General features: G+C 36.5%; 1 protein-coding gene across 3 annotated transcripts; it reads right to left on the bottom strand.

The window, feature by feature from the left end:
- Window positions 1-10,973: 10,973 nt before the first annotated feature.
- LOC108981536 (BTB/POZ domain-containing protein At1g67900-like) lies at window positions 10,974-14,797 on the bottom strand. Of its 3 annotated transcripts, none has more exons than XM_018952750.2 (5): window positions 14,739-14,797; window positions 14,022-14,135; window positions 13,865-13,934; window positions 12,463-13,725; window positions 10,974-11,837 (listed from the first exon to the last, which is right to left on the bottom strand). In XM_018952750.2, exons 2-5 carry the CDS (start codon window positions 14,078-14,080, stop codon window positions 11,361-11,363), a joined length of 1,869 nt encoding a protein of 622 aa, XP_018808295.1. In that variant the 5' UTR covers window positions 14,081-14,135; window positions 14,739-14,797; the 3' UTR covers window positions 10,974-11,360. The 3 variants fall into 3 exon arrangements, with proteins under 3 accessions (XP_018808295.1, XP_035542711.1, XP_018808294.1); XM_035686818.1 differs by lacking the exon at window positions 14,739-14,797 and adding an exon at window positions 14,530-14,662; XM_018952749.2 differs by having other exon boundaries at window positions 10,975-11,837; window positions 14,022-14,186; window positions 14,739-14,759.
- Window positions 14,798-23,461: the final 8,664 nt, after the last annotated feature.

The raw sequence follows: 23,461 nt of genomic DNA, 5'->3' as shown, positions 1-23,461 counted from the left end.
TCATCATTTCTCCTTCAAGTACTAAAAGTACTGGAAGCGATGTCATTGTTATTTCATTTTCACTATATGTTGAAGAAGTAACAATATGATCCTAGGATGAAGGAAGGCTATTTAGTATAGTTGTAACTTCTATTTTATCAGTGGGAGGATAACCAGCATCATATAAATTTTTTGCAATCAACTCCATTTAAAATACATGATCGTCAATCTTTTATACAAGTTCGGTTATACTCATCCAATAATAATTGCATATAAGTATCCAACCATAAACCATTCATAGCCTCAACTGTATCCATAATTTATTTAGCAGTTTCATAGTGTAACGCCCCGTCCCCGAGGGTCTGGAAAGTTAACTCATAATACCTGATAATCAACTCCAACATTGCTAATACTCTTCCAAAATCTTCAAATCAAATGTAAACACTTTAAATTTAATTAACCACACATACTCGTATATAAAATCCTCAATATTATAGTAACTCCAAAAATTACCAACTTCTCTATATGTCACTTAAACTCACATTTCAATAATATAATTATCAAAAATCACCAATCCTCATCGAAAACTTTCTATTCTTAATCCACTATTCTTAAGTCATCTCACCCAATTCTTCATAGTCTTGATCCTCAGCTGAAATATCCAAAAATCATTTGAAAATATTGGAGATAAGAGGGGGTGAGTTATCAACAACTCAGTAAGCAGAGAACATATACTAGTATGCAAACATGAGCATTTACAGATTCCAGAATGCAGAACAAAACACTTTATTTTCAGAATGAAGAGTTAGAACATGTTATCAAAAATATCAGAGCGAAAGTTCAAAAATATTCTTATTCAAATTCTTTTGGCATAGCATAACTGACCACCCTCGTACCAGAGCATCATATCACATTAGAGACCATGTTTAACCCCCGTGGTAGGGTTGTGCAAACCCTGGTAGCTAATCAAGTAGAAACAGAATGTGAATCTTCCCCTTATTTATTCTCGGAGCCCTGAGTGTGCACACAGAAAAGATTACCAGAAAATCACTTTTTTTCCAAAGTGGGTGCATCAGAAACAGAACAGTTGGTACCAACTCAAACAGAAGCCACTATTAGCACCTATGGTAGGTCAAATAGGTCACCATCCACAAATCACATCCCGATTCAGAATATCATGCCAAAAGTTTTCAGATCTCACATTATATCAAAATACGGAACACCTTCAGAACATAACAGAGTTTTCAGAAATCATATCATATCAGAGTACAGAACATCTTCAGAACAGAACAGAGTTTTCAGAAATCACATCATATCAGAGCAAAGAACATCTTCAGAACATAACAGAATTTTCAGAAATCACAAAACATAATTTTATGCACACACTTTCATATTCACTCTCTTTTTCACAGTTTAGAAGCAAAATGCAAAATAGTTCATATCTACACCAGTCATGCCAGAAAATATTTTATTCTTAAACAGAATCTCATGAGAAATGCAGAACAAATAACTGAGCTAGTTCAAGTATATTTTCATAACAAAACATGTTTATTTTCAAAAATCAACCTCAGTCCATTTTATTTTTATGCAAATCTAGCATAGGAACCCGCTTACCTGGACTTCTTAGCTTTTCAGAATTTTCCTCAAACCAATCGAGTCGACTATAAATCGCCACCTATAAAAATAATCACGTAATTTCCGTAAGTCTTCAATCAATCACGGATTTCGATATTTAAGCCTAAACTTCTTAAATAACCTATTTTAATTCTTAAAAACTTAAAACCTTCATAATCCTAAAATATATTATCACTTCCTAAAATCACCAATATCCATTATAATCTACGTCAAACACAAAACACCAATATTTAAATCCGAAACAGCCAACAAATCTTGTAGCATAAACCAATCACACAAATAACTCTATCATCCAATCCAACCAACCAACCAACCAATTTGTAATTATGAGTTAGCATAAACCAATCACACAAATACTCCTCGGACTCAGTCCGGCACAACCAACCAATTCACAGTAAATATGAGTTAGCGTGAAATACATTTAAATCTCAAAAGTTCTTTGAAAACAATACTTACAATGCCATAATATAATTTTTGAAAGATCACGGAGCTGCAAGAAGCGACAATGCAGCAGCAAAACAGTGCCAAATGCACTGTGGCCGTGGGTCTCAAAGACCCACTTTTGAACGGGTGCAAACGAAGACCCGAGATTGATAGGGTAGGGCCTAGGCATGTCGGTGAAGCTAGTGGTGGTGGAGAAAAGGATGGTTGAAGTGCAAAAATATCCAAAACGGAAATGGGGTTGGTTGTGCTTCACCGGTGACGGATCGGAGCTGGGGTTGGGTCCATTGGGTTGCTAGGAGGTGGAGGATGAAGTGGTGAAGAAATGGTGGCTGATGGTTGCATGACGGCGGCGCAGCGGCACAAGGAGTGTCGTGGGGGCTATCAGTGGCGATGGAGGAGCTGGAAATGGAGGGGGAGTGTCGCCGGCAGGTGGGGAAGCTGAAGGGGTGGGCGGTGTCGTGCACGGCGGCGCGAGGAGGCCGGGCCGGGGTAGAAGAGATCGACGCACGGTAGAGAAAGGAGAGGGGTTGCGTGCGGGAGAAGCTATGGAAGAAAAGAAGAAAGAAAGAAAAAGAAAAGAGGAAAGAGAAAATATAGGAAAAGAAATGAGGTCCAATCCTCACATCTTGGGTCACAAAAATGATCCAATGGAAACGATTTTAAAATAGCAAGTGAAATAAAATAATTCAAACGTAATGATTAAAATGAAAATAAATAATTAAACCCAACAATAAGTTAATTTAATTCGAGAAGAAATTTAAACGCATAACAATAATTAATTTAGAAAAAGCACTTCAAAAATAATTTTCGTAAACTAAAAATCATAAAAATAACCCAACTAAAAATCCAATAATTTTAAAATAAGAGAATAAATTTCTGAATAATTAAAAATAATCTCTCATTAAAAATACACTAAAATACGAGGTGTTACACATAGTCTTCAAAGAGAGGAATGATATGATCATTCATACAATGCAAAATTAATGTTTTTGCCCATGCATTGTGTTCTTCCCATTTATCTTCACTTGGTTCGCTGCTCCAACTTCCATTCAGCCCATTTTCTACACTTTCCGATGGCTTTGGTGTTGTTAATGTGTATAAGGTCTTTTCATGAGTTAGAAACTTATGCCTTTTACAAGCTCAAAAATTCCTTCCATCAAGTTTTTCTATCCCCGAGAGATCAATACTTTTCTTCGACGCCATAAATAATAAACCTTAAAAATTAACAAAACGAATGTAGAAATAATAAATGTGTTCTATTGTAAATAAATTAAATACAATAGTTCAACTATGAAAAATTAAATTTATTACAAATTCAAATGTAATAATAATCGTTGGATTTAATCCAAGGTGGCAGCTTTTAAATTCTCCTATTATATTTTAAATAAAGAGAATAATGAAAGTGACTCCCCGTTCGAAAATTCCTACGAACTTTCCTTGATAGTTTCTCCCTTTTCAAAAAAATTTTGGCGGGAATCTTGACCAACAGGTGCTCTGTATTGATTAGGCACGAAATTTGGAGCACAACGACTTTTGAATGGACCAAATCGGGCTTGAAATGATCCCAAATGACTCAAAATACCAAATCTGGCCAGAACTGATTCAAAAAACCGAGTCAACGGGTTTAAATTGGGTCCAGGAGAAGAAAACTAGTGGTCAGCAGCGCTCTACAGCGTGATTAGTAGCTCGGCTCAGAGATCGGCTTGTGGCTCGACTTGAAGGGGATGGAATGACGTCATTTGAAGGAGAATTTTGTTTCACAGCATTAGTCAAAATGACACTGTCGTTTGGAACTTCTTTTGGCATAAAGACTATGTTGTTTAGCCATTGTATATTTGAAATCTTTTGACCATTGGACGAAACTGTTTCGTCCAGGTTCATCTTCTTCCTCGCAACGGGTATTTTCTGACTCTGTGAATCTTCTATCTTCACTTCCGTCCGACGAGATGGTGACCGGCATTGAGGAATTCAATGTGCTCCCGATGTCCTTGAACTCTGGCAACGGTGAGAAACTCCGGTGACCCTCCGGAACAATAACAGTGGGTGTAGAAAAATTGCACAGTGCACTATTTCTTTGTGCAAAAATATGCCAATAATTCACTTCAAAATAATAAAAACTTACAAAATTTTTCAGATTCCCAGGATACTCTAGGCCTCCCAATATAATTTGGAAGAGTTTTTCTCTAGCATTTGAAAGCCTCCGAAAATGATTATAATATGCAAGTGTGGTCGCCAAACCGAGCACTTGTCTATTGATCGTCTTCTCAATGTGCGAAAAAATTTCCTGTCATGACCAGGCTCTTGATACCACTGTAGAAAAATGAAGAACAAAAAATGGATGAAAATCGAATGAAACTTCTACAATATGGTGACACCCCGTGAGGGTACTTGTTCCACAAGTTAGTGATGGACAAAGGGAATTGAGTACCTTCAATGTGCACAAATGATCCCTATTTATATGCCATGAGACACTGGTTGGCAAGAGGCACAACCATTGGTAATACAATGGAGAAACGCTTCAGACCAGCCCATCTGAAGATGTGAGAAAAAAGCCCTCCACTTAAGTAAAGACACGTAAGAAATTTGAGGAAATAACAAAAACTCATCATCTTTTCATTTTACACTTGATTAAAATCCATCTAAACAAAAGCCTTCTTCCCTATGAATAAGCCCCTTCTACCCCTGCAACTAAAGAGCCCTCTCCTGTGAAACAATCTAGACACAATCCAGCAACATAGCATCAGAAGCAAATGCCCCACCTCTAGACCAAACCCAACTACGTGAAGAAAACTCATCAACATCAGTAACCAACACAAATTAACAAGAAACAATAAAAATACGAAGTGAGTTTGACTTCTTGATACTTCCACAGAGAGAGAGAGACCCAATATCAAATCCACAGAAGTTTTCTAGTTAAAAAAATCAAAAAGAAAAAAATTTACTTGGAAGAAGCTGATGGAGGAGAAGAAATGGAGAATGAAACTCAATCGCCTTCAATTTCACTAAAAGCAGGTAGATTGAACTGAAAGTGGAGAGATGCTATCTTATCTACTCAAACAACTTCAAATTGGGAACGCAAAAGTAATCCCAAGATTAAGCGAAAAGGGGAGGCCACCACGTCGATCGGAAGAGTGTGTTCTTGGTTGGTAGGATTGTAGTGTGTTCGTCGATGAGGCTCTGGGAGGGTGGGTTTGTGAGATGGAGCTCTTTTGAGAGGTAGTTGTTGTGTTCTCTATCGTCGGGGATGAGTGGGTTGCCGTTGAGTTTGGGTTGGGATGGAGTGTGGTGAGGATGGGTTTTTGGTTCGAATAGGAAGAAAGTGAGACACGGGTTGCTGTTCGGGTGTAGGCAAATGCATGATAATGGTGATAAAATGCTTACATGATGGGTTTCTATTGGAGGGATGGTTTTCTTCTAAAAATAGATGGGTTGATCTCCAGGTTTTCCTAGTTGGTAAATGGCACAACCATTATCAAGTAACACAAGGTTGTGTCTCTAGACACTGCCTTAACCATCACCCCCATGGGAACCATCACCATGGAGAGAGTGCCATTTTAATGGGTACACCGTTTGGTGATCACACCTGTTAGAATTACAGTTTGGACTTTATCTTATGAATATTGTAAAAAAAATATAGTGAAAAGTAGTTTTTCCCTTCACTTTTGGTACAAATGTGGGTATCTGAGCCATACGTTCACAGTTCCAAGTAGATCGATCATAGCTACAAAGCATCAATATATAGGAATTGAGAAACGCACATGAGGTAACTTGTCTAATCAAGTTTAACAAATATAAGATGAGAGATATTAGAAAGGACAATATATATTAGTGGTAGTGTAACACCCGGGTCCAGTGCCAAGTTGTTTTCAAAAAATTTGAATTTTTATGTGCGAAAAGCCCATTTGAGTCTTCAAATAGTTTTTTTTTTTTAAATAGACTACGGGCCTAAAATCTCTGTTTTGGTGTATTATGATTTTTTGTGGGTTTGATATTTAGGTAAAAAAAAAAACTTTTTAAGGGTCGAGATATCTTTCTAAGACAAATTGTATTATTTTTAGAGATTGAGTCTAGGTCTTTAATTCACTGAAAAAGCCCAAGCTCGTATTTACCTTACTTCAGACTCCACGCTCTTCACGATTTCACATCCATTTTATGCCTATGCATGCACGCCACTTCTCTCATCTCTAGGGTTTTTTTGTTTGGTCTTTCAAACACCTATATATTCACATGTTAACTTCACAGTTCACGTACGCACGTCTGATCCATTCTATTTTCACGGCAACTGTCCCTATATATATAGAACTCGTACGTGGAAGACGTAAATGATCTTTAACCTAGACTAGAGTTTCGTCGTACCACCAGTTTAAGCTTCTCGGACCTTTCCCCCACTGGCCAGCGACCATCATAAAACCCCTGTCTAGCTCTCCCCGTTGTCGTCGAATCTCTATGCTGCCTAAGCTTCTCTCGGCTTCACACTGCCGCTAGTGATCCCTCCCTTTAAAACAACCACTGCTGCAACTAGCATCTCCACGCCTCCCTGTCCAAGAACGCCAGCAACCAGCAGCATATTGGTTGTTTCAAGCATGCTGCCATGCACCGCCCTTCATGCGCATTCACCAATCCAGCCATGCGTACCATCATGTGATAGCCACTGTCCGAGCCCCATGAAAAACCGCACAACCACCACCGAAGGGTAGTCCCACTGCCAAGCTCTTCCATGCCGCAACCCACGTGATTGGCCTTTGCACAACTGAAGACACTAGCCCTGAACGGAAACCGCCCAGCCTATACTCAGACTATATCATAGCATAACCACCACCACCACGTCATAGTCTCCTCTTTCTTAGTCACCGTGCAAGGTAAAAAGCCTCCAAAACACCGCCCTACACCACTGTCGCCCAGCCGTTGGAAAAAAAATAGAAACCACCCACAAAACACTCTGTTTTACTGCACCGAAACAGAGGAAGTAGTCTCACCCACCATGAGCCACCAACCAGCCACCTCACGCTACCTCGAGCCACCCAACTCCATCGCAACTGCTCTCAGGTGAGTCGTCATCGCACAACTACCCTGGGTCTAGCGAGTATCTCCCTGCAACAAGCCTTGGTTTTTGTATTTTCACGTAAGCCCTTTTACGTATGAGGTGGAGAGGCTTAGTTTTGCTAAACTATAACTTTTCCCTTTGGGCCACTTGGTCTTGTTTTCTACCGGTGTTATTTTTGTTTTTTAGTGTGTTTTGTTAAGTTATTTAGAAGTTAAATGTTTTGGGTCGGGCTTGGTTTTTAAATTATTTTTGAGTTCGGGTTCTAAATTTTGAGTCGGGTAATATCTTTTATTTTAGCTCCTTTTATTTTTTAAATAGGTTGGGTTTTGATTTTTGTTAAATAAACTTGTGAATAAGTGGGAATTAGGTTAAGTGAATATTAAGTGGATCTTGATGGTTTTAGAAAATTATGATATTTTAGGAATTATGAGAATTTTAGGTTTTGAGGATTTAAAATAGGTTTTTTTAGCATTTTAGGTTTAAATATCGAAATACAAGGTTGATTGGAAATTTACGAAAATTATGTGATTATTTTATAGGTGACGACTTTTAATTGATTTGGCATTTTGAGGAAAATTCTGAAATGGTAAGAAGTTCAGGTAAGCGAGGCTCCTATGCTAGATTTTGTATAAAATAAAATGAAACGAGGATGCTTTTGAAAACATGCATGTTTGTTTTGAAAAGAAATTAGAAAACAACCTCATATATGTGTTCTGCATATGCATGAAAGCTGTATAAGAGAAAGTATTTTCTGTCATGACTGATGTAGACGTGAGCTAATTTTGTGCATTCTGTTTCTGATTTAGAAAGAGCGAATATGAGTTTTTTTTTTTCTGAAAGTTTTGATGAAATAAAGATGTTCTGATGCCTGAGATCTAAAAGTTTTTGTTATGAATAAATGAAGATGTTTTGATTCTGTTTATTTCGAACCTTTGAAATTATCTGAAGCTGTTCAGTATTTGGTTTTTGATATGACGTGGCATCTGAAAACCTTGACATGGGATTCTGATTTTGTATTCTGATTAAAGTCTGATTTTGATGGTTCTATTATATTCTAATAAGGCGCAACCATGGATGATAATAGTGGATACGGCCCAGCCACGGGTAATAATAGTGGATACGGCCCAGCCACGGGTAATAATAGTGGTATAAGGCCCAACCACGGGTGATAATAGTGGATACGACCCTTCCAATGGTTATAATGGTGGTTTATAACCCTACCACGGGGGGTTAAACATGGTATACGGCCCAACCACGAGTTATAATAGTGGATATGGCCCTTCCACGGGTTATAATAGTGAGGTTAAACATGGTCTCTGTCCTGATGTGATGCTCTGATTGATGAATATGAGGTCTCAGATTTTGATATGCCAAAGGATTTTTGAATAAGAATGTTTTTCTAAAAATTTCGCTCTGACATTTTTGTAACATGTTTTGATATTTGCATTCTGAAAGTAAATGTTTCTATTTCTGCATTCTGAATGTAAACATTTTGTTTTGTATTTTGTATTCTGAATTTTGAAAATGTTTATATTTACATACTAATATATATTCTCTGCTTACTGAGTTGTTGATAACTTACCCTTTATTTCCAAATATTTTTAAGATAATTTTGACGATTCAGCTGGTGAACAAGAGTAGGAAGTTTTAGCAAGGTGCGATGATTTTCGAGGGTACAAGTTTATTGGAGAGTCTTTTTACTAGGTTTATGATTTTCGGATTTTGAATAAATGGATTTGTACTTTTTGGAAATATTGGAGTATTTAAATATGTTATAAAAGTTGGATTTATGTTACAAAAGCTAACTCTCCGAACTTCCGGGATCGGGACGTTACAGGTAGTGTTTGCAAAGGAGGAAAGATTCAGCCATTTGGGATTGTTTCATAAGATGTGAACCTCGAGGCTCTGGTAACATGAATGAACTAAGAATTCCAGTGGAAAAATATTGTCATATGCCCAACATATGTACAATGAAAGTACTCTATACCGAAGTAGCTAGCAGAGTACTATTGCATTTATGGTACTATATTGTATCTTCTATATATGGGCTTCATCAACTTTTATCTTTTGATTTTGAGATAATCTGCCTATGGATGAAGCTGAGGTGAGCTGGGCAATTGCTTGATATCAGAAACTAGTGATCTGATTGTCTTACTTGCCAAGATGTGTGCAGTAGCTTTGATTTGTGTCCTGTATTTTCTGATGCGTTCGTTGTATGGTAAACTTAACATCCTAGACACCAAACACTTTCTTCCCTATGCCAAAAATGCAGCCAAACAGATCCCCGAAAGGCAAAGCCAACCAGGTATACAAGAGATATCTTCCGCATCATAGCAATTGATCAATATAAGATTCAAATGGGGATCACATCTTAAGATTAAGGGATATAAGTGACCCCACATGTAATGTTATGTACTAATTGGCAAGCATGAGAATGTCTGCCATTGTGGGACCTCCTCCTAAAGATTTTTAGGTAATTCAATACACATTGCACAAAGGAGAGATTGATATTATGAAAGCCTTTTCTTTTTCTGGGTGGGGCTGGAAGGTGTTGTATCATCGATGGTGGATTTTTGGATGAGTGGTTGAAGCATTAGCAAAAGTGACAAATGTAGGTGGATTTTAATGGAGTCGATTATGACACCCGTGAAAAGAGGACATAAAGATAGTTACATCTTCCAGAGCTAAGTAAAGTTCACGCCAGTCACGTTTCTATCTTTAGCCATAGCCAAGTCCATCTGTTTCTTTGTCTCATCCAAATTTAAAACCATGTAGATAATGTGCAGGCAAGTTCTTTGTGAGATTCAGGCCATTCAAGAGCTTTCCAAAGTTACTAGAAATGAGTCCTTTCCCATTTTCCTCTCACTAGTAAATCAGTTTTTCTGTCACTGAAGTTTTATATGACTACCAAAAGTTCATCTCATATTTGGTATTTGTGAAGCATTGAGAAAATCCAGAAGAAATAAGGAAACCAACACAATTGAGGGTGAAAATATGGCCAACAAGGAGATGAAGGTAGAGATTCCATCAGACAATCATGAACTTATGTCAGGCCTGACTGGGCTTACAAGACAGCCAAGTTCTACCAAGAGCAATTGTCTGTGCTCTCCAACCACCCATGCGGGTTCCTTCCGGTGCAGGCTTCACCGCTCTCCGAGCCTCCAGCGAACCAGAAGCATGGACTCTACATCCCTTCGGGATTCAACCTCCAAGGCTTGTACTACCACTACTGCTGATGCTGCTAGCAAAGAGAACACAGTAGAGAATTAGTGATTCTCATAGCTAATTAAGTTCATTATTGCTTGTACATTTTGTGCTATCCATTATCTTCTTGTTTTATGCCTCTAGTAATTTTGAATGAATGTCTCAGCCATGGCTGTACTGTACTGTGTTCTCTAGTCTGAAAAGCAGTGTTTTTGCTTCTCTGGTCTGGAATGTAATAAGAAACGTTGGTAGAGCAGTCTTTGGTGCATGCAGAGAATTAAGATCCGATGGGCAAAGTTCTGAATCCCCTCCCATCGATTAGAATTTAGTGGTATCTAATGGAGGGTTGATTCCTAATCTGCAACAATTTTAGTAACCATCGAACTTTAGCGTGAAGATATCTATCTGAGCTACCATCCAGGTCAAACCATAATATATGGTACCTCATCATATCCCTCAAGGCGCATGCACTTTTCCCTTTATTGGATACTGTATTTGGACACTGTTTGTTCCATTTTTTTGATTGAAAGGGCACATGCTTTAAAGATAATATGACTGGAAATTATATGGCAACAACCATCTAGTACCTAATGTTTATATTTGTACTTCATTCTTTATTGTCCAAGCTGTAAGTTTGGTTAGGGAAAACTGAATACATTGAATATGCATGTGGCTGCGGATTGCATATGTAGATTTGAGTACTTCCCAAGTCCTAATAAACATATTGAGTAAATATCACTAACAAACATATTGAGTGGTTGGATAAAAAGAAGACCCAGATCATATTCTATTGACTAAGAAGCTCTAGGCACATCCCATTGATTGAGTTTGGTGAATTTGGAATGTGCTAGCATAGAATAGTTGCAGCCATCAAGTGATCTCTCTCACATCTTGATAATATTGTTTCTTATTCCAATAGATTGCAATGCCCATTAAGAATCTCAAGTGGTTTTCCCTCAAAATTACAAGGCATTGTGCAGAACAAAAGAAGAACTAGAGTATATTTTACCTCCTTAAATTAACCATCTCCAAGCGCAAAATAAACAAAAATCACTCAGTTCTTTTCACTGGCACTTTTGTTGATGGACCACAACTTACTCAACATCCTTTTGGGTCTGTTAGGAAGAGCAGAGGGAGTCTTAAGCCTAGCATTTCTGCTAATTTCATCCAAGTCATCATCCTCGGCCAGCTTCATCCTTAAAGTTGACATGCTTGACTTTGGTGATTTAAGGCCAGAGACGCTCCACTGGTCCTCAGCTGGGATGGTAGTAGTGGTACTTAATGGTGCTGGAGGCCTTGATGGATCAATTCCTTGTGTGGCCAAGAGTGCCTTAATATTGCTAGGCAGCTCAGTCACTTTACCACCAGCCATGGCTGCCCGAGCTTGCTCAAAGAAAAGAACTTGCACTATCACTCTCAAGGGGAGTAGCTCATTTTGTGCAGCGTGGATGCACGCCTCCATTGATAGCTTTTTGCAGTCTAGGATTCGACACAACCTCTTCCTGTCGCACTTGTTGAGATCTGGATGAGCCTGGATTTTTCAGGGATAAGAAAAACAGTGATCTGAAATTCATACACACACACACACACACACACATATATATACACATATAGTTTATTTGTTTTCCATTTCTTTAATTCAAAGAAAAATAAGGAAGACACACCAGTCAAACCCTGCTGATTTTCTGCATAGGTTAACTATGTAAACGTAAGATTATATTATGCACAAATTGTTCCTACAAAGTAGAAGTCTAAATCGAAGAAAATTGACAGTAAGCCAAATAAGATTACAGACACGATTTTTCAACTTTTTCACCTACCTAGGAAATAGTAGAAGATGTGCAATTATAAACCCTATTTATTATCTAGGCATGTTTTTGGTAAATCTCTATAGGTCAGCAAATGACATCTTAATCACATCAACCACAGACCCTTAGTTACAGAAATTCTGGTACTACCATCCAAAACAAAATTCCACATATGCCAAAATATGGCTCGGTCAGCCTAAGACTTGAAGGTCACAAGAGTTGGTTATCTACTGGAAATAGTGATCCACATTCCACTATGTGACAGTGATATGTGTCCTGAAAAATTTTGATCTATTAGTGTGAATTATGGACAATATGAGAAATCAAATGGCCATCATGTTAATTTACCTTGAGATAAATGTCAATTGCTCTGTAGAGATCATCATGGTCCAGCCTTGCAAAGTGGGGAATGGCTTCAGATATTGCAATAAACTTTGACAAAGGCAAACTCACATCCCGAGCAATCTCTTGAAGATACCCATCAACCAGCTTTGCCACCTTCAGTTTTGAGCTATGAGAAGCTGAAGAGGACCTCCTACTCTCCTGGAACTCAAATTCAATATTTTCTGCAGACCGAGACCTTCTCCTTTCAATTTTCAGCTTTGATCTTGGAGGACTAGTTGGGGGGCTCTGTCCTTGTAACTTGAACTGCTCCAATATGGTCATGACTATGTCTACATCATATAGTGTATCGTTCGAATATGATAGAGAGGGTATTAACAGATCACTGACTCTTGCTTCATCTAACTGAAGACCCACTCTTCTGGCCAATTCCATCTTTAAAGAAGAAGAAGCATTTAGGATGTTGGCTGCCTTCAAGAGTTTAAGTAGAAAACCAGAAGAAGCAGCACCCTTTTCTGCTGGGAGTAAGCTTACTATTGATTCCAAGATCAGCTTATGCTTTGATGTTACCCCAACAATTGAGTCTGAATCAGAGTCTGATGCTGTTTCCTTATTCACAAATCCATCCCTTGATATATTGGGCAGCCATTTGGAGGCATAGATTCTCAATGCATCTCCCAGAAGATTAGACGGTACCTTTCCACAAGATTTAATTGCTATCATGGTTCTCCAATAAAGGTCTATGCCCAATTCTGCTATATCTTCTGCCCACCAACCCATGGTTTCTGGTTTATATCTCTGACTCTCTGCACCGTTGCATGATATATCGTCCCTCCCCCGCCGGGAATAGCTATGCGACAAACTAACCTTTGAGGGGTGACTTAAGACTTTAGAAGCAATTGCTTCAATGCATCTGCTTGTTATTGCAAGGTCTTCTGACCACAAATAAAAGGCTTTGGCGCTTTGTAAGGTCACAATGGAATCCTTCCACCCGTGAAGAATGCAGGAATTGAAGAAAACTTCCAGCTTGTATATTAGGTTCCCCTTCTCAACATCCTCTGTCATCTGCAGATACTCAGCAGCACACCGAGCAGATACAATGTTGTAGGAACTGAGTGTGATTGTAATACCATAGCAAAACTTTGCACATAGTTCAAATGCTTCAATGCCACCAGGGAAATCGGGAAGTTGGAATATTTGATTTTGTGAGGATTCAGGAGATTCAGAGCATAGCCTCTGCAGGCGCAAGCACTTGGACAAAACAGGAAACTGTGCCATGAACACATATGAGTCACTTTTAAGAGAACACAGAGATCATTTTTTAACCGAATAGCATCATTTATCAAACTAAATTATCCTAAACTAAACACAAAGATCAAAACTTCTCATGAAAGGTTTCTAAATTTACCTTGTGAAGCAAGTATTTGCTTCCATTCACCTGAATTATAAGATCACTAGAGACTTCAGAGTTGACTGACCTGAATTAAGAAAAAACAAACTCATATATAGTTTATTCCTTGAGTTAAAATGTAACCACTTGTTCAAGTGGAGAAGAGTACTCTTACCTTACAGCCTCAGTAGTATAGAAAGTATCTGGCCGAGATCCGAGTTTCATAAACTTCATGACTAATCCTTTTTATTTGGCTCTATGTGTTCATCAGATGCTCCTTAACATACACCTTCTTGAAAGAAAAAAGAGATTCTTTGAGAGTGCGCCTAGATTATAAGACCTTCCTCATCCAACAGCAGGCAAAAGTTGTCAGGCAAGAACACAATCAAGACAACCTATTTCCTATATTAAATTTTCCCAACTTAGTATCCCCAGCTATAGATCATCTACCCAGCCAGTCTCAACCTCACAAACTAACTCATAAACATACATAGACAAGTAAAGAAGAAAGCAGATAAAAAAAAAAAATTAACATGGGGGAGAGGATATTCAAGAATGCAAGAAAACCAAGAGCTTTTGCTGTGGGTGGAAGCTACCCGAGTTTTACATATATAATCTTAAAGTAACAGAAACTCAGAAGGTCGACAGTCGTTCAAAGTCTGCCTTTCAGTCAAATTTCATACCCGATGTGATTTGGACATACAAACAAAAAATCAAGACACTGTAATCCCATCAAATCCACATAAACCATGCACACTCCCCTGAGTCAACCAAACAAAAGCTCCGAAAAAGGTAGCTCCATGATCGATATATATACATCTTAAATAATATGACACAAACATCAGTCAAACTAGGAAGAGTGAATATATAAAAGAATGACCATAACTACAACCTCAGGTTTGTGGCTTTTGATATTCTCCAGATCAACAAAAGAAAAAAGAAAGTGATATTCATTCACTGTAAATTCTATCTGTAAAATGTGACTAACCATATATGTAAGATTTTTTATTTTTTGCAACTTTAAGAAGAATATGGTTTAAGGCACTTTAGGATGGCCAAGCCAGCGTGCATTCTAAAGGCAATGCCCACATGCTTATCCTGCGCCCACTTTGCCCCTCCCTCTCATCATTGCCACAGCTTTTTTTTTTCACTGTACATCCCTGGGATTACTTTAGTCATACACAATTTTATACGCAACATCGTACGTACACCTCTCCATTTCGTTATTAATTTCGAAAACGGAATAAATATCAGTTCAAAATTAGAACAAAAGTAGTTAAAGAATTTAACGTAAATCTTATTCGCATTATAGATGAAAGAAAAGAAAAAAAAAAAACAAAGATTACAAAAAAGCAAAACAATGCTAAAAGATCAGAGCGCCCATAGGATATATAACTTTTAACAACGTCAAGCTAGTTTTTTTTTTTTTTTAGGAGGGTTTCGAACTCCAGACCTTTATTTTAAAAACTAAAAATTATGTCAACCAAGTCACAGCCTTAGGCTATATTTATAACAACGCCGCTAGTTACAGCCTTAATTCACAGAATAATAAAAAATATTAGAAATATATTTATATTTATAGGCGTCATATATATTGAAATTACCAAGATCATTAATTACCTTTGTGTTTGACTAAACTAATAGAAATAAAATATCTTCTAATTATCTGTTTTTGGCATTTATGGCATATGGTCCATGACCATGAAACCGTTGTATATTACTGGTGCATGTAACATGATGTTTGGATGAGGTAACGGTTAGTGTGTTACTATCTTTTGAGGTCCTGAAGTCTCATTAATCTAGTAGTTGAGGGTCATCCTCGATCAACTTCTCAGAGCTAGAAAGGGTACTCGTGATGTTCAACTTGTTTGCATCGGATTTATATATATATATATATATATATATATATAGCTAGGTTGTGATATTATTTTGTTCTTGTTTTTCTTTTTCCCAATTCATTAATGCTTTTTTTTTTTTTTCTTTTGAGAGAGACTTTGATGAATACAGACATGCGAAATGAGATTGACTGGAAAGGGGCCCCAGTTGGTGGAAAAACAAACTTTCAAGTTATGAGCCTATGATGCTTATATACATAATCAATCGATCGGTCCCAGAAAGAGAATTGCATTCATACCAATTATCAATTAATAGTTTTGGTGTTGTTTATATAAATATCAGAAATAATGTAGTTTATGTCATTGAAAGTGGGGGCAGACTCTAATTATGTGATTAGTTCTTAACCAAGCTAGCTGGCTAGCTAGCTATGGTACTACGTAACCCTACATGATTTGAGAGCAAAATCAAAATTTCCAGCTCAACTTCTGCTTGATTTGAGAGAAAAATCAAATTGTCCAGCTCAAGTGGTACTACTTCTGGTTGATAAAAAAAACACAGTCATAAAAGGAGTGATTTTACATAGGGTTTTGTCATGCGGCTGTTGCATGGCAGGCTTACACGCCTTTTGTAGCATGGAAGTAAACAGTGAAAGGAAATTTAATGGTTCTCTATGTTCTTACGTACAATGCAGGGATTATAAGATGAAGATTTGATAAGAGATACGCTAATCAAGAAAGAAACATGCCAGAGAGGCCAGGTTTCTATGCATTCCAGCTTATAAATATTCAAAGAATCATTTTTACTCACTGATTTTACGTATATTATAAGTAAAAAAGCTGTAAGAACTAGAAGCAAAATCTTTAGTCAATTTATAGCAATTATAATTATTACGTCCCTTCGCAAAATGCCTGTCCAGATGGTCCACATATTGATTCGCAACTACTTTTGTATGCCCACATCGATCATAATTGATCATGAAATGATCTGTGTGTGGCCGGAGATCAGCTTTCTGATATTAATTTGTTCCAAATCTGTCTCGACGTTTAAGGGAGACGGTTTGAATAGAATTAATTAGGGCAAGGGCTTCGTTTTAATTAGCAATATATATAGTTCCTGTGAAAGGTTATATCTAGAGCTAATTAAGATATATAGCAAACAACATGACTAAGTCAATGGATTGACCTGCTGGGATCTTGAAGTCTTTCTGTGAGTACTATAATTTGGTTGTATGGATATATTTAATCGATGCAATGTTTAGTTGCGAGAATTTGAAGATATCTAAGCTGGTCCAAGCTGGTCATTCTCGCGATATGATCATGTGAGTGGATGAGCTGCTAAAAAAAAAAAAAAGCTCTAGGGTTTCCCGTACTATTGCATTAGAAAATGTTTGCTCTTGTGGGTTTGTTTTCGATATGATTTTTCAAATTAAGGAGAAATTTTAACCTTTTGGATTAATTAATTTGCATGCTTTCTTGGGAATTTGATTGCAATCCCCAGTACGGCATGTAAACATGCACCTGTGACAACTCAAATTACTTCTATCCAAGGGCTGTTGACCTAAATAATGTTGCACCAAATTAAGGAAAATCTTGGGGAGAGTGAGACCCAATTACTTGTGTGTTGGCTCGACCAATGTCCACCAGATACCAAGACCTAACCCTATCTTGGCTCGACCAGTTCTAAACCCAAATCTAGGAAGTTGGGAATTCTGATCCATATATTTCCAGAAATATCAGGGTAAACTGCAAAATGGATAGTGTTGGATACAGGTTTCGAAGCCTAAGGACATGTACATCAATGTCCACAATAAGGAAGAGAAAGGGTGAGACACATTTGCCATAATGGTTATGTTGTGTGCCACCCAACTGGGTGGCCAACCGACAACATGGGAGTTGGGTCCCTCCTTGTATATATATATATATATATATAGACTTGTACCTTAATTTACAGTTTGCACATTGTAGCGGAATCTCGCACAAAGTCTAAAAAGGATTTAGCTCACCTCTTTCGAGAATATAAGAAAATTGTAATTGATCAAATGAGATAAAGTTACAGTAGTACTATACGTGATGATATATATATATATATAACATGGTTCTCGATGATCTCTCACCAGCTGTAAAACTGGTCTATGAAAGTACTTCATCTCTTCCAAATTTTGTCTGAAAAAGACATCTCAAGGATCTAATAAGAATTATATAATTGGTGATTGGTGCATGGTGCATGGCAGCCAGCTGCATGGCAACTTGTGGGATATATCTCTTTCAAAGGCGTTAACTGTTCAATTTGGAATGTAACTCCTTTTGGCATGGCAAGGTTTTAGGTCATATATGGTGACCACAATTGATCATCAGATAGGGCAGAAAAAAAGTGATGAGATCGAATCCGGGACCGATTTTCATAAAGGTTTCAACCATATAAAAACAATAAAGATAGATAGATCGGGCCGAATGATACAGTAATCTACTTTGGCTGTTCATTGTTGATCATTTATACCTGCATATATATCCAGAGCTTTAAAAGTAAAAGTCATACATAAAAAGAAGCACGCAATTTCTTAGAATTACGATTATTGCGCTAATCAAATATCCGGCCTGCATGTGAAAAGTTGAAAACAGCTCCCATGGAAAAAATATTAAAATACTAATTTGAATGGTAGCTAGGCTAGCTCTATATATATTTTTAATATATATTAAAAATTATATTAATGGCCAATCATGCATGGTTACATTAATGCAAAATGATCCCTCATCAAGTTCTTGCCTGATCAGTTTATTATATAGCATTAAATTATATGATATCAATAAATAGACACACGAAATTGACTCTATAATATTCTCAAAAATACTTTAGTCACAACGATCAGATTACACAAAAATAAATGAATAAACTGACGTAACTTGATGTGATACGTCATATTTTAAAATTATTTTTATTGTAAAGTAGCTTTATTTAACGGATTATGTAAAAGCACGTTAGTTTGTAGGTTTACTTTTATGTAATCTATTTGTATATTAGCAGTGAGCTAAGTCTCATTAATTAAGTAATATGTCTATTCTAGCTAGTAGTTGCAACACAAGTCTGATGAAATCTCTGCATGATCAAGAAATACATGATACTGTATTTGCATGTAGTAGTACTGTCTTAATTAGTATGTGGAGCAAGAGGTATGAAATGTCATATATATATATATATATATAGAGAGAGAGAGAGAGAGAGAGAGAGAGAGAGAGAGAGAGAGAGAGAGAGTAATCGCTGTCCGGGTATCTTGTTGTAGTGTTCGAGATCCCTGAATTGTGCCATTCACATTTACAGTACTACTGACATTAATTCCCACAATGCTGTGGCGGTCGATGAATCGCATGAATTATACGTCCCTTTCATTATACGTATATATAAACGTTTCCATTATCCTGCATTCACTACAGAACTATAAAAAAGATACGAGTTAAGTAGAAAATCAAAAGGCATGCGTTAATAAATATATATATGTTATATGGTTTTTCATTTTATTTTATTTTTTTTAATTTAAAAAATATATATTTACAAGTTTATTTATTGACACACTGAATATATACATCATGTTGACCACGTTTAGAGTTTTGTGAGACTAATTACTATAAAGAAATATTATTATTTTAACTATTTTTTATAATTATTAATAATTTTCCCAATAATTTAATGTTTTCACACACTAAAAATAGGATAACTCTTTCTTTTAGAACTCAACAACTCATTGGTTGTGTTAGAGATAATATCAAAGATAACCAATTGGATACACATTTGTTATCTAATGTTCCTAAAGCAAGGCAACTACTTGATCACAAATAAAGTAATATTTACTAAGACTTATCCTATTTGATAAACCTTTCCTCTAGTTAGTTATCACTTGTATTTATCTCTTATTATTTGAAGTTTGTACTTATCTACAGCAACCTTACGTGTTGTCTATTACTTGTAACTCTATATATATTTACAGTAAATATACTTGTTTTGGTAACTTGACCAATCCAGTCTTAAAATATCAATCCCCACACTTCACACAGCCTTAAAAAAACTCCTTGATTACACTATACTTCGCACCTTTGGTTGTAGATGCTATCCATTGTTGAGACCCTTCAATAGTCACAAATTTCAGTATCTCTCTAAGGCTTGTCATTTCTTAGGTTATAGTCATGCTGGATACAGGTGTTTTGATCTGGTCACTGACAAGATCTATCTCTCTAGGCATGTTGTTTTTTATGAGAATTCATTTCCTGCACTGGATTTGGCTCATTCTAATCATACCTCCAGGTTGAATGCAACAGCTAATTCTCCTTTGATTATACCTTCAACATGTCAACAGCAACAACATTCAGACCCTGCTACTCCAACATCTCAAGAATCCTCCCAGGTATTGACTACCCCCATCTCAAGTTTACCTCTTGAACATACTACCCCCAATTCTCCTTTGATTATACCTTCAACATCTCAACAGCAACAACAATCAGACCCTGCTACTCCAACATCTCAAGAATCCTCCCAGGTATTAGCTATCCCCATCTCAAGTTTACCTCTTGAACATTCAACCTGTCATTCTGATCACTTTTTACAAGAATTAGTTCCAATTAGTACCAACCATTCAGACAATTTTGGTAGCATACAATCTGATCCAACAACCACTACAATCCCCACTCATCCCATGATAACCCGAGCCAAGACCAACTCCCTCAAACCAAAAGACTACCCTGATTACCATTTATATTATTCAACCAAGTACCCTATAGCCTTTCACACCACTCTTACTGAGATTACTCCCACCTGTTATACCAAAGCGGCAACTGATTTACGATGGAAGGCTACAATGGAACAAGAATTTGAAGCTTTGATGACCACTGGAACCTGGACTCTGTGTCCTCGACCCAAACATCATAATGTCATTCATAACAAATGGGTGTATCGCATCAAACAAAAATCTTATGGTAGTGTTGACAGTTTTAAGGCTAAACTAGTTGCTAAGAGATTTGAGCAACAATATGGGGTTGACTTCACAGAAACTTTCAATCCTGTGATCAAACCACCAACTCTTCGAATTCTATTGGCCTTAGCAGTACAATTTGATTGGGATATAAGGCAGTTGGATGTCTCCAATGCCTTCCTTCATGGAACATTATTGGAGGATGTTTATATGGAGCAACCTCAAGGGTTTCGAAGTCAAGAGCATCCAGATTATGTTTGTAAATTAAACAAGACCATCTATAGTCTTAAACAAGCTCCAAGAGCCTGGTTGACTTGCCTGTCTACTACCCTACTTGAAATTGGCTTCACAGCATCTCTAGCTGACAGCTCCCTCTTTGTATATCATCATGGCAATATACATATATTTCTACTGCTCTATATTGATGATATTATTCTCATAGGTACTATCCTCAAGCTTTGCTCAATGTCATAACTAAACTATAGCAGACCTTTCCACTCAAGGATCTTGGACCTTTGAGTTTCTTCTTGGAAATTCAAGCTACCCGTAACTCAAATGGTCTACACCTTACTCAAGCAAAATACATTTATGACCTGCTAGATCGAGCTCACATGCTAGGTGCTAAACCCTCCAAAACGCCAGTTTCTTCTGGTAGCAAATTGTCACAATTTGAGGGAGAATCACTACTTGACCCTACTGAATATCGCCATGTTGTTGGAGCTCTTCAGTACTGCACATTAACCATACCAGATATCTCTTTCTCTGTGAACCAGCTTTGTCAATATATGCATGCTCCAACTTCTTCTCATTAGATTGCAGCAAAAAGACTCCTAAGGTATCTGAAAAACACCATTGATCATGGCCTATTCTATTCTAAGGGAAATCTGCAACTTACGGCCTATTGTGACTAAGATTGGGTAGGCAACCCACATGATCGAAGATCTACCTCTGGTTTTGGCATATTTCTTGGGAACTATCTTATATCATGGAGTGCAAAGAAGCAACCAGTGGTGTCTAAATCAAGTACAGAGGTTGAATAGAGATCTTTAGCAATTCCTACTGCATAACTTTATTAGCTAAGGATGTTATTTCAAGACCTCTGTATTCCACTTACTCGTGCACCCTTAATATGGTGTAATAATGTTAGTGCTCTAGCATTGGCCTCTAACCCTATCTTTCATGCTCGGACAAAGCATATTGAAGTAGACTATCACTTTATTCGGGAAAAAGTAATAAATGGTGATGTACATCTCAAATTCATTTCCACTAAAGATCAAATAGCAGACATCTTCACCAAGGGATTGACTTCCACTTAATTCTCTATTTTGAAATCCAAGCTTCATGTGTGTTCCTCCCCCATGAGCTTACAAGGGGCTGTTAGAGATAATATCAAAGATAACCAACTGGATACACATATGTTATCTAATGTTCCTAAAGCAAGGCAACTACTTGATCACAAATAAAGTAATATTTATTGAAACTTATCCTATCTAATAAGCCTTCCCTCTAGTTAGTTATCACTTGTATTTATCTCTTATTATTTAAAGTTTGTACTTATCTATAGCAACCTTACGTGTTGGTTGTTACTTGTAACTTTATATATATTTACAATAAATATATTTGTTTTGGTAACTTGACCAAAACACATTCTTTAAACTCTTTCAGGTTGATGGGTTTTGGCCGCCCATTATAAAAAAAAGTTGCTAATTAATTACTTCCTGGTTTTCAAGTTCTCCACGGCTTTCCCTTAAAAGCATGACAGAATCAAGACGTCTCGTATGTCCTGACTTGGTTTCACAAACATTTGAAACTATCTCATTTCATCTTATCTCATCTCAACATTCAAACACTATTTAAATATAAACATTTTTTAATTTTAAATTTTCAAATTTTCAATCTTTTCATCTAATCATTATAAATTTTTCAAATTTTTAAGCAAAACGCAAAAAAAAAAAATTCAACTTTTTTCAAATCTCAAAATAAAAATTATATTAAAAAATTATATTTTAACCATCTTTTAATTTTATAATTTTTTATTTGAATTTTTCTCTCTCATTTTCTAAAATCACATAAAAATCTTTAACTCAAACTATTTCACAATTATTTACAAATTATTTCACTATTATTTACAAATTTCTCATCTCATCTCATATGTGTAACCAAACAAAGCCTAAGAGTTACCTAAGACATCTTGAAATGACGTCATGTGCACATAAATATTTGCTTCCAACATCATATGTATATATATATATATATATATATATATACATACACACACAGATAAACTAGGGAGATAAAACCATCCCCACCTTCCACTTATGTATCAAAATTATTGCCATTCTTAATATAAGATGAATGATAACTAAAGTTTAGAAATTAATGTGGTTAAATATGATGTATCAAATTTATTTTATATAAAAGAAAATAAGTTTTACTTTTGATGTATCACAACCAATTACATTAATAGTAAATTTATTTTTGAGATCGATGCATTTATAGAGAGTAATGCTATATATCCACCAATCGGCCTTTTATCACCATCTTCCACTATCTGGTCATTAAGTAGTATTAAATGATTGAAGATTATTTTTTATATCTAACTTGTAGGTCAGTTATTTGATACTACATCATGGAATGCTGAGAGCTAGGATGGTAGCAATGAAAAAACATGAATTTCGCTCCGCCAAATAATAAATTAAAAGCATGCATGATGTGTAGTTTTCATGTGAAAGTAAGTAACACTTACGAAAAGATATTGGGGTACACTATGATTGGAATTAATATTAATCATTCAAATAAGTATATATATCTCAATCGTGCCC

This window comes from Juglans regia, chromosome 16 (genome assembly GCF_001411555.2).
Source record: "Juglans regia cultivar Chandler chromosome 16, Walnut 2.0, whole genome shotgun sequence".
NCBI classification, from domain to species: domain Eukaryota; kingdom Viridiplantae; phylum Streptophyta; class Magnoliopsida; order Fagales; family Juglandaceae; genus Juglans; species Juglans regia.
This window is presented reverse-complemented; position numbering and strand designations above follow the sequence as displayed.